Source organism: Mastigoproctus giganteus, chromosome 14 (genome assembly GCF_048544385.1).
Source record: "Mastigoproctus giganteus isolate SK-2022 chromosome 14, ASM4854438v1, whole genome shotgun sequence".
Classification (NCBI taxonomy): domain Eukaryota; kingdom Metazoa; phylum Arthropoda; class Arachnida; order Uropygi; family Thelyphonidae; genus Mastigoproctus; species Mastigoproctus giganteus.
The window spans coordinates 6,173,326-6,190,716 of NC_143588.1; the positions used below are offsets into that span (position 1 = coordinate 6,173,326).

The following is a 17,391-nucleotide window of genomic DNA, read 5'->3' on the forward strand; positions in this document are numbered from 1 at the left end:
GTCTCTAAGAAAATCTGAGATATTTCACCTGGTGCTCTATGGCCATAGATGCCGATGCGCCTAATAAATCCCTAATCCAACAACAACAACAGCTATTTCACTGCCAAATTATATTTGATTCATCCGTAAACATTTAAAAACTTGAATACAGAATATAACTTGAAACAATATAGTTCTATATAACAGTGGATTCTCAGTCTTTTTAATGTTGAGTGTCGATAACTTGGGAAATCCTTGTGGTAAAAATTCGGATTGTAATCCGGGTAAATCTCATTCACAAATTCTGTGGTAATAAAGCAATACATAACAGAGACCCATTACATCTATTTTCATCCCTGAGAAACTAATATCATGTTAAACACAAAATTATACTTGTATTTTGGACTCATATGTTTTCAAGAAGCTAATTATAACCATGTCACTAATGACTATAAGTGACAACTGAAATGTTTTTGGATAAATGAGTTTGACTCTCGGCACTCGAATTCTGGAATGGTGAGGTACTTGGAGGTACATTCGGTGGCTGCAAAAAAAATGCAAATGTGAGCTGTCTAATTTTTTACGTAATATATTTAAAAAAAAAAAAAAAAAAGTAATAGATAATGATCTATTAAAAACTAATAGTGATTTGTTTTCCCTTTTAACACTCTTGCTGCCAGTACACAAACTTGTGTTAAAATGAACTGCAATTTTTGTGCCTTAATGCAAATATGCATCCATTCAAGTACGGACGATAAATGTACACTGTAAAAGGAAAGGCACATGAAACGAACAACTGAGTGATATCAGTACATTGACTGAACCATGGGCTATTGCATTATGTCTGGGATTTTGCTAACATCAATTGCATTTTTTTAGAAATCACTATAAAAGCTATATACTTGGTACACAGTTTCATATGTTGTTTGCTTATATTGAAGTTATTTTATCTAGTTCAGTATTTTCCACAAGAAGAAATGGTAACATTTTTTGAAAATTATGGGTGCTGAATTTTAATTCTTTAGTTTTCTAAAAACAAAATATTGTCCTTAGTGTGTATCTACTGATAAAAGTTTGTTTAAAAAATTATTTTCCTATAAAATTTTACCCGAAAGATAAATTTTATAGGAAAATGTGCATCCATTATAACAATTTAAAGGTTATTATAATGGATCCACAGCCTGGGACATTATTACTGAAAAGGAACAGAGGTGGACAGTATGTTGAAGCTGATGACATTGAATAAACTCTTCATAATATGTCATCTGATACTGAAATAGAATTATATTCAAGTGATGCTGATTCTGAATCTTGTTCAAATGCATCTATTGGTGTTAGAATGCTACAAACAACAGATGCTGGCATTACTAGCGTTAGCATTATTAGAGGCATACGATGCAAGAAAGCAAGCTTATGCAGCATCAGCCTAAAAAAAACAAAAAAACACCACTTCCATTTCACCTCTCAGTTCGTTTGACATACCTGTCCAGCTGAGCCTTAAATTTATTTAGGCTATCAACTTCCACAACAAGGAAGTTGCAGCCAGTCTGCACTGCTCAGAGAACTTCATATCTGCCTGCACAATTACCCCCAGGTCCTTTTCATTCTCTACCACTGTCAGTTTAGTACCACAGAGTTGATGCGTTGCTCTGGGGTTGCTGTTTCCCATATGTAGTACTTTACATCTGTCAATGTTAAACTTTATTTGCCACCTCTCAGCCCATCGGTACAACCTTTCCAGATCCTGTTGCAGCAGCATAGCGTCAGTAGTGTCCTTAACAGCCCTGCTATCCTTTGTATCATCTGCAAACTTGGACGTTAAACTTGATATACCATCATCAATATCATTTATAAATACAGAAAACAATAATGGACCCAACAGTGAACCCTGAGGGACTCCACTAATAATATTAGTCCACAACGAGCAGCGTCCATTGATTACCACTCTCTGTCTTCTCCCCCTCAACCACCCCTTTACCAATAGCAGCAATTTGCCTCCAATGCCACACTGCTCCAATTTGTGCAGCAGTCTTCCATGTGCAACAGTATCAAAAGCCTTTCTAAGATCCAAATATATAATATCAAAGCTATTCCCTGCCATCCAGTTCTTTTGTGACTGCATCATAGTATCCAATCAAATTGGTCAGGCAAGACTTTCCCTTAACAAAACCATGCTGTGTCCGAGCTATAACTGAAGTCGTGTCTAGATGATCCTGCTGTGCTTCTTTAACCAGTGCCTCCATTAATTTTCCTGGAACAGAAGTTAAACTCACAGGTCTATAATTACTTGTGTTAGCCTTTGATCCTCCTTTGTGAATTGGGGTCACATTTGCACATCTCCAGTCTATGGGTACCTCCCCTGAGTCCAAGGAAGCTCTCATAATGATGACTAAGGGTTTGCTTACATCCTTTGCTGCCTCCTTTAATATAACTGGATAGACCCCATCCAGTTTACTTGGAGTGATGATTCTTCACAGATGAAATATATTTACTAAAAAAAAAAAAAAAAAACCACTGCCAGCACCCCAGAGAAACTCCCCAAGGCATAAGTAAGGACCCTCAAAAATATAAGCAGCAGCAAATATGTTAAGAGGCATAATATTCTTTTTCACATTTTAAAATATATATATTCATAATTTTATAATTAATCATAAAAAATATCTATAAATACATTACTTATCTACCTATATTTATATAAACAAAACAAAGTCATACGCAGTTAGCATTGGCTAACTCCAAATGTTTGTCTAGTTCTGTCTTGAACTTATTTAAGTTGTTGACTTCCACTACAACAGATGAAAGTTTGTTCCAACTATCAACCACCTGCTGGCTAAAGGCAAATTTCTGCACATCTATTCTACAATTGTCTTTCCTCGATTTGAATTTATGTCCCCTTAGGTGAGTAATCTGAGCAAGAGGAAGAATCCCATTAGCATTGAGCAAGGACTCATACACCTCAATTAGATTAGCATTGAGTCAACGGACTTATACACCTCAATTAGATCATTTCACAAGTGCCTAATCTCCAGATGCTGCAATTTGTAAAACTTAAATCTTTCTTGGTAATACCAACCCTTTGTTCCATTCACCAATCTTCATATCATTGCCCTTCTTTGTACTTGTTCCAGCAGCTTGACATCTTTCCTGATATATCTTCATCAATATCAGTGATAAATATACAAAACAACAGTGGACTCAACACCGAACCCTGTATGACTCCACTAATAACGTTAGTCCACAAAGAGCAGCACTCATTGATTACCACCCTCTGTCTTCTCCCACTCAACCATCCTTTTATCCATTGTAGCCACTTACCCTTAATACCATTCTGCTCCAATTTGTACAGTAGTCTTCCATGTGTCACAGTATCAAAAGCTTTCCTAAAATCAAAGTATATGATATCAAAATTATTCTTTGCATCCAGTTCCTTGTGACCACATCATAGTATCCAATCAAATTTGTCAGACAAGACTTTACCTTAACAAACCCATGCTATGTCTGAATTATTACTGCCATCTTGTCCAGATGATCTTGCAATGCTTCTTTAACTAGTGACTCCATTATTTTCCCTAGAACAGAAGTAAAACTAACAAGTTTGTAATTACTTGTCACCCTTTGCGAATTTGCACATCTGCAGTCTGTGGAGACTTTCCCCAAGTCGAAGGATGCTCTCATAATTATGGCTAAAGGTTTGCTTACTTCTTTTACCACCTCCTTTAATATAACCTCGATAGATCCCACTCACACCAGGTGCCTTTCTTATTGGAAAACAGGCCTTGCACTTCGGGTGGCATAAAGACCGACTAACTCAGTGGTTTTCAACCAGGGTGCACACCAAAATTCTTGGGGTGCTGCGTAATTTTGGTTTAAGTTACTTAAAGTTATTATTATTAATTTTTTGAAATTTGCATATTTATTTCATTATAAAAAGGTGTATGGTATCCATTGTACCATATCTTTTTAATTTTGTGGTGATCTATAGTTGATTTTTATTTAGTACCTCTATATAAAGAATAAAATTATTATATAGGTATATATTAACAGGTCAAAAACCACTGTGTTAGGTGTTTCTTTTGACCTAGGGGTGTCATGAAAAAATTACTGGGACACTAAGGGCACCGTGAACCGAGAAAGTTTGGGAACCTCTGGACTAACTGGTTAAAATAAATTTATTAAAATAAATAAATGACGTATACATAAAATACTAAAACTGAGATAAAATAAAATAAAAGCATTAAAATACAATATGAAAAAAGCATTACAATACACAGAAACCTTCGAGACGAAGTGCCTCTTCATTAGCTGATGAACTGATGAAGAGGCACTTCGTCTCAAAAGCTTCTGTGTATTTTAACGCTTTTATCTTATTGTATTTTAATGCTTTTATCTTATTGTATTTTAATGCTTTTATTTTATTGTATTTTAATGCTTTTATCTTATTGTATTTTTACACTTTTATTTTATTTTATCTCTGTTTTAGTATTTTATGTATATATTATTTATTTATTTTAATAAATTTATTTTAACAGTTAGTCAGTTGTACCTAGAAACTTGTATGATTTGATGCCTTTCTTATGTTTAACTTCAAAAATTTCTCCTTCATTTTGCTCTCAATTATTACAAAATCATTTAACTCCCTGTTAAAGTTTGATAAACATCTGGCCCTCACCTCCTTGAATAACTCCTCATGTGTGAATGTAATGTGAATATTTTCTGGAATAACCTTCCTTCATACATATTTCCTGAAAATTACAGTCTACAGAAGTTCAAGTCTGATGTTAACAAATATCTTCTTTCGTCTTCTCAACCTCCAATCCATGCATGGTACTAAGTACTATAGGTTCTAATACCTCTTGTGTCTGAGGTTTTCATAAAAAAAAAAAAAAGTTCATTGACACTAACAGAATTCATACTGGTGATCACTAATCAATGGAAGGTTTTGAAATAGTTTAAGAGTAGGCAGTTTATGAAATTCTCAGTTACTTTGGAGAGAACAGAGATTAGTGCAGAGGTAATAGTTATCAATCATCATCTGTACTAAGTGGTTTGAGAGAAAATTTTAATCCAATTGCAAAAAACAGTCGGCAGTCCATAAGATGGGAGCTTGTTTAGAAGAATCAAAAGCCTTAGAAATAGCAACCACACTTTTCCATCAAACCCAAAGATTGGATAACCTAAGTGAAATTATCACTGGTGAATTGATACTGCCAAAATCCACACTGGTGATTTATCAAATGGAAGGTTTCAAGATAATTTAAGAGTTGGTGGCTGATGGATTTCTCCATTACTTTGGTAAGTGTAGAGGTAAGTGGATTGTGAAAATGGACAAGGGTGACACAGAAGAGGAACAAGCTCAGGGAACACAGATTTTGAAAACAAGTGAAGATATGCCATCAGGACCTGGGGCTTTATCATCAAGATTGTTCATAATTCTTCTAACATCCTTCTGCTGGAAGACCATTGGCAGCAGTGAGTGGAATGCATTACACTGAACAACAGATTTTGGTCATTTCTTGTTACGGGCATGAAAGTAAGTTTACTATATAGATTTTGGGGTGCTAAACATGGAAATAGTGCCTAAAATGGCAGATTGGCTCTTGTTTTAAAAAAAAAAGTAGTTTTTTATATTTATAAAAGGTATTTTTTATTTATATGGCAGTAAGATGTAGCTACGAACGTACCTGTATCAAACACGGGACCTTTTCACCTTTTGCTTGTATTCAGGAGCATTCCTTTTCACCAACAATAATTGACTAACATGACAGCACTCCATTTGCTTTTGTATCTTTGTTCCACCATTGTGATGTCTTGATGAAGCACTCACCATGTTCGTTGCTGACGGCACCACATTTTGCCAGGTGTGAGTACAAGCAATGCATCTTTGGCGACATGTTGCACCCCAGTTTTTCATAAGAAGTAATGAGATCACCCACAAGCTGCCTGTAGTTGCCAGCTTTAACATTTCCTAGAAAACTAGTTGAAACATTTCAAAAGGCTTTCCACACTGATTTATTGCTATCACTAAGGACACATTCAAACTGTTCATCTTAGAAAAGTTGCCTTATTTGAGAACCAATGAAAATGCCCTCCTTAATCTTCTCTGTACTAAGTCTTGGGAATTTCTCTTGCAAGTATGTGAATGCAGGACTGTTTGCTTCCAATGCCTTCATGAAATTTTTCATGAGCCCCCAGTTTGATGGGCAGTGGTGGAAGAAAAAGCTTTATTTGGCTCTATCAGAGGTTCAAATGGTACGTTCTTCACTCCAGGTGTTAATGATTTTTGTCGAGGCCAACTCCTCTCCTTGTAGTGCATATCCTTGGCACATCTATCCCACTTGCAGAGAAAGCAAAAAATACTTAGTGTAACCCTTTTGTAGTCCTAATAAAATGACGATTACTTTTAAATCACCACATATCTTCCGCTCATACTTCTGATAGTGTACACCTAAGAGGATGTCTTCCATGTTTGCATGTTTCTGTTTCAATACCTCTTTACGCAAGAGGTATTGAAGGCAGCATATTTCCATTGTGTAATAACACAGCCTTAAGGCTAACCTTAGAAGCATCTATAAATAGTCGCCATTCTTTGGGAACATGCCTCATGTTAATTGCTGCCATTAGGCCATCAACATCCTTACAAACAGTGAGTTCACCTTCTGTTTGATAGAATTTATCATAGTCTTTATTTTGAGTATGAAATGTTGTCACTTTCACAGAATGATCCAGAAGATTTCACTGTTCTAGCCTCGAGGCTACAACAGTGAAATCTTCTTATTCTTCTCTGTCTTATTCTTCGGTAGTTCGAGATTATTATTATTATTATTAGCCATAAGGTGCAAGGAAGCCTGATGCTTATGCTACACCAGCCAAAAAAATTTCTGAATTACCCTGAGAGAGATCCCTGATAAGGTCATGAAGCTCACTTCCTATGATCTTATGTGGTTCAGAAGGATAAAGGTTGGGACAAAATAAAATGGTGGGGTGGATCCCTTGAAGTAGATGGCTACTGTACTTCATGTATATCAAGTTGATGTTCACCAGTGTCTTTATGTTCATCAGAGTGTACAGAAAAATGGTTGGGTGGTTCAGGAATAGGTAGTACTTCACTGTGAGGCACAGGACAAATTGCAGATGGTATATTTAGGTATGTCACTGTCCACGTTTTCTTCATTGTCATTCCTTTTCTAATAGGAGGCACCATATAAAAGTAAGTCTGTCACGTGATTTGTAGGCTCCCTCCATATCATGGGCACTGCGATAGGCATAAAACAACCCTTTTCGTTCACCCACACATTAAGTTTTGATTAACAGGTAGTGCAGCATATGTGTGAAGCCCAGTTCTTGTCCTGGTTGCCTACTTTACACCCAAAGTACAAGAAGTAAACCTTTTTTTTATGGCTCAAGTTAAGGGATGCTTTCTTGAAGCTAATATGACTTCTCATACATAATAACAGAAGTCATCCAGACTATTCACACAATTACGGGGCATATTAATCTTACAGAACACAAATATTGTTCAAAAAGTAGGAACCTCACAGAGAACAACTGTTAACTGAGAACAAATCACCAAGTCCTTAGCCATATTCTAGATTACTGCAACAGTGTTGAAAGTGGTGAAACCCATATTTAGTCTCTAGAGCAAAGATTCTGGCATCCCCCCATACTTCTCTTTCAACCCATGCACAGTACTAAGTACTATAGGTTTTGATACCTTTCGTGTTTGAAGTTTTCATAAAAAAAAAAAAAAAAAAAAAAAAAAAGAAAAAAAGACGCATTTGAGGTGACAATGTTATTTGGTTTTTTAGGAGCATTAGCAACTAAGGCCATATTGCTCAGGGATATGCGGTGGTCATTCCCTGACCTTTCCGCATCCTCCGTGTTTGGTGGTGATGGGTTCGAACCCCGGTCTAATACAAGAAGCGTGTGCTACGCACTGCTGCTCCTTCCCACCTGGCTACGGAGGCGCCTTGAGGTTACAACTTATCATGTGATGAAGATGCATCTGAGGCAACAACTTATCACATGATGAAGAGCAAGGGACAGTTGCTGATCATATGATAAGAGCATGGTAGTACTGAAACTGTGGTGTTGCCATGCATTTTGCCGAGAGCTGTAGTTGATAATGTGGAGTAGCTCGCTAATATGAGACCCCAACTGTAATTCGAAAACAAAAGCCAACAGACAAATTTTAATGTGATTTTCATGTTCAGCAGCATGAAATTAATCAAGATTGGGTATTTTTGTTTTTGTAAGCAGCACTTTCAGAATGACTTGAACAGGTCTCAAGAATTGTCAGTAAATTCACAGCTATGTTTTAATGCAGAAGAATGAAAAGTCAAGTCTTACACTTGGGGAATAGCAACCCCAAAATACACTAAGTGGAGTTGAATTAAAAACAGAGGGAAAAAAAGGGACTTGGGAGTTACAACACGAGAAGATAAGAAGTTCTCTGAGCTGTATAAACAGGTGGCAAAGAAAGCCCATGGTGTCCTCTTGATGATACAAACAATATTCTGTATAGATAGGGAAGTCATAATATCCTACTGTATAAGGCAATTGTAAAACTGCATTTGGTATACTAAACTGTATCTCCATTCTCCAAGTATGGAGTATGGAGATCAATCCAAAAAAACGAAATTGAGCTGATGGATACGGTCCAAAGACAGGTAACTTGCATGGTGATATTGGAAAAAGGGCAACTATATGAGGAAAGACTGATTATGTGGGCTACAGAGCTTGGCAATCAAGTCCCCCTCTAAAGGTGCCTGATTGAGGCACCTTGGAGGGGGGGGGACCTGATTGAGGTTTATAAGGCTGAGTAGGATTAGTAAAATGAATGAAGACGGAATTTTATGAAGAATTCCAGAATTAGGGGCCATAAATTCAAATTACAGGGAAAGAGGTTTAGACTTGTAGGAAGTTTTCTTAGTCACTGAGTTTGATTCCTGAACAAGCTGCATCCACAGGTAGTTGAGGCTGACAGTTTGAATAAATTCAAAGGTCAACTGAATAGTGACCTATGTAGTGAGGGAAGTGCATAATTTGTACTTTTTATCTACCCCCCCCCCAGCTGGTGCAGCAAAAGCATGTGGCTACCTTGCATCATATGACTAATACTAAGTTTATCAGGTGCCCTTACATCTGAAATGAATTTACTGATCTCCAATGTAGAGAATTTTATAAAAAAGAATAGCTTGAAAAGAAGAATCTTACCGACACCTGATTATGACGTCCAGCACTTTTGCAAAATAATTTTAATATGTGACTTCTTGGCTTTTCACTTAATAAAACATGAAATATGAAAATAAATGCTCCCTATAAAAGAAATATAAAGTAATATTAGAATAAAAAGTGCACCTATGTGCATAATGCATAATCCTAACAAAAAAAAAAAATAATAAAATATATATTTATATATATATATATATATATAAATGAATTATTATACAGTGCATAATTTAAAAAATGAAAGTTCAATGCACACATCTCACAACAAGCCAGTTTTTTACTGCATCACAATTTTATATTGGTTTTCTCTTTCCGAGAAATATTTCATATTTGTAATGTTACTGGCCACAGGGTAAGACTATTAGGGTGGTACAAAACAAAAAAAAAATAAAATAATAATAAAATAACTAGTCTATACAGTAGTGCTATAAACAAAATGAACAAATCTGGGCTTGTGGAAAACTAGACTAGAACTAGGCAAATTCTGGAGGGTATCGATGGGAGAAGTGTGTATTTTTTTTGGTTGATGCTATATAAGCTTGCATCATTTTCCACTACTACTAAAACACACACACACATGCCCACACTACTACTACCCATCTGTTATCTGTCTGTTCCTTCTAATAATGTCTAATTATTCCCTATATATGTCTAATTATCCTCTTGTATAAGGCAAGTATGTATCGGTGAAATCTTCCCATTTCACCCGTATATTCACTCCAAAAGGTTATCCAGTTCTTCCTTGAATTTATTTAAGCTATCAGCTTCCACAACAACTGACTGAAGTTTGTTCCAACAATCAACTATCTGCTAGCTAAAGGCAAATTTCCACACATCTGTTCTACAACTGTCTTTCCTCAATTTGAATTTATGTCCCCCTTAGGTGTGTAACCTGAGCAAGCTCAATGAGGATGGGGTTCTTCCTCTTGCTCAGATTATGCACCTGAAGGAACATAAATTAAAAATGAGGAAAGACAATTGTAAGATAGATGTGCAGAAGTTTCCTTTAGCCACTGGGTGGTTCATTGCTGGAACAAACTTCCATCTGACGTAGAAGTTGATAGCTTAAATAGATTCAAGGCAGAACTAGATACACATTTGGAGCAAGTGGATGGGTGAAATGAGGTATTTTTTTTTTTTTTTTTTTTTTTTTTGCTGATGCTATATAAGCTTGCTTTCTTGCATCATATGCCTTTACTAATGCTAAAGATAGTTGTAGAATAGATGTGCAGAAATTTGCCTTTAGCCAGCAGATGGTTGATTGTTGGAACAAACTTCCATCGGTTGTTGTGCAAGTTGATAACTTAAATAAATTCAAGGAAGAACTGGATAGTTCTTCCTTGAATTTATTTAAGGGGGGGGGGATACTGTATAAGCTTGCTTTCTTGCATCATATGCTAATGCTGGCATCTTTCTTGCATCATATGCTAATGCTTATTTTGGGGGGGGGGGGGTGCTGTATAAGCTTGCTTTCTTGCATCATATGCTAATGCTTCCTTAAATTTGCTCAACTACCCACTTCCACAACATGATGGTTTGTTCCACCAATGAATTACTCTTTGGCTATAAGCAAATTTTCACACAACTGTCCCGCAGCCATCCTTTTTAAATTTAAATTTATGTCCTCTGTGCACGTGTGTGTGCTATTCAATAACAAGTAAGGATTCCATCATAATTTAGTTTAATCCATTTAAAGCTTTAAACAGTTCAATCACATCGTTTTGTGCTTAGTTTTCAAATACTGCAATTTGCAGAACTGGTCTTCTTGATAAGAGTACCATTTTGTGTCCCCAATAACCTTGTTGCCAACCTCCATACCCTTTTCCAGCAGATCCACATCCTTCTTAAAATTAGGTCCTAACCATTGCCTTATACAACAGGAAAATCACTATCTTGTTCCTGCTGGAAAAATTCCTGTATTTCATTGACAGAACTCCATGAGCTTTCCTATCAGCCTGTCTGCACTGCTCAGAGAACTCCACGTCAGACTGGATAATTATATCAGTTCTTTTTGTTCACCACTACCTTGAGTATGTTATAATCCAATTGGTATGATATTATGGGATTACTGCTATCCATATGCAGTACCTTGCATTTATCAATGTCAAATTCCAACTGCCACTTCTTATTCCATCTGTCTAATTTTTCTAGGTCTTGTTGCATACCCTTAATCCTGTCATTAACCAACCTGCAACCTTCGTATCATCAGCAAACTTAGACATTAAATTTGATATGCCTTCAATGGTATAATTAATAAATACTGAAAACAATAAGGAGCCAGTAACTGAACCCTCAGTGACTTTACTAATAATATTAGACCAAGAAAAGCAGTGCACATTAATAAACCAGTGGCTCTTTTGTGCCACTCAAACCATCCCTTTACTCACTGCAGTAATTTGTTGCCAATGCCATACTGTTCCAATTGGTATATCAGACTTACATGTGGAAATGTATCAAAATCTTTACCGAAATCTATGTATGTGGTGTGAAAATTGTTTTTTTTTTGCATCCAGTTCCTTTGTTACCATGTCACAGTAGCTAATCAGATTGGTCAGACAGTATCTCCTCTTAACAAATCTTTGCTGTGATTGCCATATAACTGTCAAGATGAACATAACTCTTAAGATGTCATTTCTGTCAAGATGATCCTGCAATGCTTCTTTAACTACTGACATCATTATTTTCTCTGGAATATAAGTCATGATGCTTCAACTGAGTGGAATCAGTTTTCTGAACCTGTATAGCTATTATTAGCATATTCCAGCATGCCAAAGGAAGTGAAATGGCACATACATAATTAAATTGATTGTCAGTAAGAACAAACCAGTACCACAGATATGTCAGTGCAGGAGCCAATAGCTCCTGCCCCAATATATGTTTGGTACGGGGATTCCTAGTCTTCTTCTTCTTCTTCTTCTGGCATTATAACCCAGGGTGGGTCTTAGCCTTCTCAACAATATTCCACCAGTAAGCCCTCCCAGAAGTCAAACTCCTTATTCTCATGATCTTTAAATCTTCTTCTTCTATGTCATCTATCCATTTTTCTTGTGGTCTTCCTCTTGCTCTCCTACCTGTAGGTTCCATTTCATTATCCTTTTAGTTGTTCTGCTGTCATCCATTCTCATAACATGTCCCAACCAGGCAAGTCTCTGGCTCTTCAAATATCTGACGATGTCTGCACCCTGAATAAGATTGTCGAGTTCATGGTTCATTCTGATCCTCCAGGATCCATCAACATCTTGTACGGGCCCAAAGACTATTTGCAAAATTCTATGCTCAAACACTCTCAACAACAGTTCATCTTTACTCGTTAGTGTCCAAGCTTCACAACCATATGTTACAACTGGTCTAATGAGAATTTTGTATATTCTTAATTTTAAATGTTTGTTCCATATTCTGGACTTCATTAATTTTTCATGTGCATAGAAGCATCTGTTTCCACTCAGGATATGGGACTTAATTTCATTAGTAATAGAGTTGGACTGGTTTATCTGTGAACCTAGATAGGCGAAATTTTGAACATGCTCAAACGGGAAGCTACTGGTTCTTAAATTTTCCATGTTATCTGCCATTCTCTGGACTTCCATATATTTTGTCTTCGCTTCATTTATCTAAGTCCTCTTCTTTGTGCTTCACTATCCAGCAACTGTTTCCTCTAGTGCTCCTTTAGTCCTACTGATAGTAGTGACATCATTAGCATATGCACAGACCTGCACTGTCTTTGTGCCTATAGTGGTAGTAGTAGTGGCATGTGATGCAAGAAAGCAAGTGTATGAGCTTACGCAGCATCAGACAAAAAAAAAAAAAAAATTACAAAACAATTTCCTCAATGTTTGTCCAGTTGTTCCTTAAATTTATTTAACCTATCAATTTCCACAATGACAGATTAAAGTTTGTTCCAGCAATTAACCACCCGCTGGCTAAAGGCAAATTTCAGAACATCTATTCTACATCTGTCTTTACTCAATTTGAATTTATGGCCCCTTAGGTTCGTAATCTGAACAAGTGGAAGGATCCCATCAGAATTCACCACGCTCAACCCATTCAAGGCTTTACACACCTCAATCAGTTCATCTCCAGGTGCCTGGTCTCCAGCTGCTGCAATTTTTAGAACTTATGCCTCTCTTGGTAACAGGATCCCTTCATTCCCCTCACCAATCTTGTTGCCCTTCTCTGTACACACTCAATCAAATCTACATTATTCTGAAAATGAGGCCTCCAGACCTGTATGCAGTACTCAAGGTGTGGCCTGATCATTGCCTTATACAGAGGGACAATCACCTCTTTTTCCCTGCTAGCAAAATTCCTGTATATCATTGACAAAACCCCATGACCTGCCCTGGCAGCCTATCTGCATTGCTCAGAAAACTTCATATCTGACTGCACAATTACTCCCAGGTCTTTTTCATTTTCTACCACCTTTAGTGTAGTACCACACAGTTGGCATGTTTCTCTGGGATTACTTCTACCCATATGCAGTACTTTGAATTTGTCAAGGTTAAACTTCAGTTGCCACTTCTCAGCCCATCTGTCCAAATTTTCTAGATCCTGTTGCAATAGCACAATGCCATTACTGTCATTAACAACCCTGCCAACCTTTGTGTCATCTGCAAACTTTGACACTAAGCCTGATATATCTTCATCAATATCAGTGACAAATATACAAAACAACAGTGGACTCAACACCGAACCCTGTATGACTCCATTAATAACATTAGTCCACAAAGAGCAGCACTCATTGATTACCACCCTCTGTCTTCTCCCACTCAACCATCCTTTTATCCATTGTAGCAACTTACCCTTAATACCATTCTGTTCCAATTTGTACAGTAGTCTTCCATGCGCAACAGTGTCAAAAGCTTTCCTGAAATCCAAGTATATGATATCAAAATTATTTTTTGCATCCAGTTCCTTTGTAACCACATCATAATACCCAATCAAATTTGTCAGACAAGACTTTCCCTTAATAAACCCATTCTGTGTCTGAATTATTGCTGCAGTCTTGTCTAGATGATCATGCAATGCATCTTTAACCAGTGACTCTATTATTTTACCCATGACAAGTTACACTAACTGGTCTGTAATTACTCGTGTCATACTTCGATCTCCCTTTGTGAATTGGGGATACATTTGCAAATCTCCAGTCCGTGGGGACCTCCCCTGAATCCAAGGATGCTCTCATAATTATGGCTAAGAGTTTGCTTACTTCCATTGCTGCCTCCTTTAATATAACTGGACAGATCCCATCCACCCCAGGTGCTTTTCTTATGTTTAACTTCAACAATTTCTCCTCCACTTTGTTCTCAGTTATTACAAAATCATTAAGCACCCTGCTACAATTTGATAACCTTCTGGAATTTTCAAACCTTAATAACTCCTCATGTGTGAATGTAGATGCAAAATACTCATTCAGTTTGTTTGCTATCTGAACAGGATCATCAACAGTTGAACCATCGATATCAAGTGAACCAATCAGATTCATTCCCTTCCTTTAAGAGTTTATATAAGTAAAGAAATCCTTGGTGTTTTTCTTAGCATCCTTTGCCAGCGTCCTTTGTGACTTGATTACAAACTAGCCTATATCTGCCATAGGTTTCTGTGTCGCTTGATAATTTATATGCATCCCGTGCATTTTTCTTCTCTGCCATGAGTCTCATTAGTTCATTTGACAACCATTTAGACCTAAACCTTGAACAATATTTCTTAATAGGTATGAAACTTTTAGTAGCTTCTACGATTAATTCCTTGAATGCTTCTCACTTAGAATTTGCTGTTGGTAACATCATCAGTTGATCCCACTGTACAGAATTTAAAAACTGTCTGAGACCACTGTAGTCACCTTTACGGAAGAAAAAACCCTTTCCTTTACCCCTGATGGTAATTATATCTTTAAGTAAATCCCACGTCCGTACACTGTGATCACTGCCACCTAGTGGTTCCTTTATCTGCAAATTCTTAATAAAAGAATGATCACTGATTATCAGATCAAGAGTATTACCCTCTCTGGTTGCCTCTCGAACATGCTGCTGCAGAAAACAATCATCCAATAAATCCACAAAAGTCTTACTAGTGTGCGAGTGACCAATCCACAAGTTCCAGTCAATATCTGGGAATTTAAAACCCTCCATTATATGACATTCTGATTTACTAGCCCACTATTTCTCTGTACAATTGTTCATTGTACTCATTCGAGTCATTAGGCCTACAACACACTCCTACTCTTATTTTCACTTTCGCAGTGCTTAGGTCACACCAAACTAACTCAACAATGCACTTCTTTTCATTTTATGTTTCTCTTAATTAACAGCATAGCACCTCCTCCCTTCCTATCGTGTCCTGTCCATCCTTTCTATACACATTGAACACCCCAAATTCCAATTCTGCATTCCTAATATCTGTGTGACACCACACCTCTGCTATCCCAACAATATCCGCCTTTGATGTCTTGACCAACACTTCAAATTCATCAAATTTATTTACTATACTTCTAGCATTGGTATATATGCAAGTATACATGCACCCATTCTTATTCTTAGTTATCCTAACACATCCCATATACTAACCTGTTTCATGATGACTGTCATCAGTCCCTGAAACCCCCAGCACCCCTTGCTCCAGGCCGCTGCTTATTCTAATAGTAGTGCAAGAATCACCTTCTCCTCTGCCTGTGGCTACTTTTAACCTTTTAGTCTGTGAATCCCCCCAAGCTAGCAGTTTTCTGACCAACCTAACACTGCCTCAATAGCATCAGCAAATATTCTTGCACACTTTCTATTTACCGTATTTCCCCATGTATAAGACGCACCTTAATTTTGGGGCCCGAAATTTGAAAAGAAATGTATTACATAAAGTTATTGAACTCAAGTTTTATTCATCATGAAATTCATATACAACTCCTCATAACTTGAATTCGGCACTGTACAAAAATCTTTTCTGAGCCATTTCTGGGCAGAACGTGGCAAAACGTAACCTAATACACCGGTAACAAGGGCGAAACAATGAGCGCAAAGACAACAAACGCGAAAAATCGGGAAATGCAAGTAAAAAAAATCTACAACCACCGTATAAGATGCACCCAGTTTTTAGACCCCAAATTTTTCAAAAAAAAAGGTGCGTCTTATACATGGGGAAATACGGTAAGTGTATCCCACACCTGTAGAAGCAGTCTCTTCTGTTAACAAGCACAGACCAGGCTGAAAAAAATTCTAGCCCTTGAGCCTTGCACATTCCCTCCAGGGCTGAATTGATTGATAAGGCTCTCATCATGTACTCCCTCCTATTGTGTCTGTGCAGAATTGCAGACACTTTCAAATTTAACCCTAACTCACCACTGTTTTGCAATATTGACCTGTACTTGTTAAGTAAATCTGCAGATCTTGTGTACAACAATATCACCCTTTGTGCTCTCAAAACGTCATCAACTTTTGCCCCTGGCAGACATATCCTTCCTATTCCATCTATCCTTTTTACACAATATATTCCCCATCTCCCTGACAATAGAGTCACCAACAATAACTAACTCCTGTGGGACCAATGCATTCTGCTTTGGAGATTGCTGCTGTGTTGCCTGATGCCCAGGAGTGAGCTCTGGCATTGTGCTGGGCAGCTGAGAGCTTGACGGGCCCCTCATATTAATTTCTTCGAAGGCATCTATCCTGCACCTCAAGCTCTCATAGATGCCCATTAGAAGGCTGTTGATGCCTAATTTCTAGACACTCTCTGCACCTGGCACACACAAAAACATCCGCTTTGGCTAGATCACATTCTTTTCCAGAGAGTTCCGCAAACATGTGGTGATATAGGTGACAAAAGGTGATATAGTTGTACATGTTGGCACTAATGATATTAAGAGTAGGAGACGGGCAGAATTACTTAACAAGTACAGGTCACTGATGAAAAAAAGCCGTGAATTAGGGTTGAATTGGAAAGTGTCTGCAATTCTGCCCAGACACGATAGGAGGGAGTATATGATGAGAGCCCTGTCGATCAATTCGGCCCTGGAAAGGTTGTGCAGGGCTCGAGGGGTAGAATTTTTTTCAGAATGGTCTGTACTTGTTAACAGGAGAGACTGCTTCTACAGGGATGGGATACACTTAAATAGAAAGGGTGCAAGAATATTTGCTGATGCTATCGAGGCAGTGTTAGGTGGGTCGGAAAACTGCTAGTTTGGAGGGATACAAGGAC

At 37.4% G+C, this 17,391-nt stretch overlaps 1 protein-coding gene across 1 annotated transcript in view; it reads right to left on the reverse strand.

Moving 5' to 3' along the window:
- Positions 1–267: 267 nt before the first annotated feature.
- The window catches only part of LOC150074958 (adhesion G protein-coupled receptor E5-like), a 33,603-nt gene continuing 16,479 nt past the window's right edge, over positions 268–17,391 (reverse strand). The window contains exons 2-3 of the mRNA XM_090388258.1: positions 9,193–9,294; positions 268–523 (exon numbers count right to left, since the gene is read on the reverse strand). Coding sequence (XP_090244384.1) covers positions 422–523; positions 9,193–9,294 — 204 coding nt within the window. The 3' untranslated portion in view covers positions 268–421. The remainder of the gene's footprint in view (positions 524–9,192; positions 9,295–17,391) is intronic.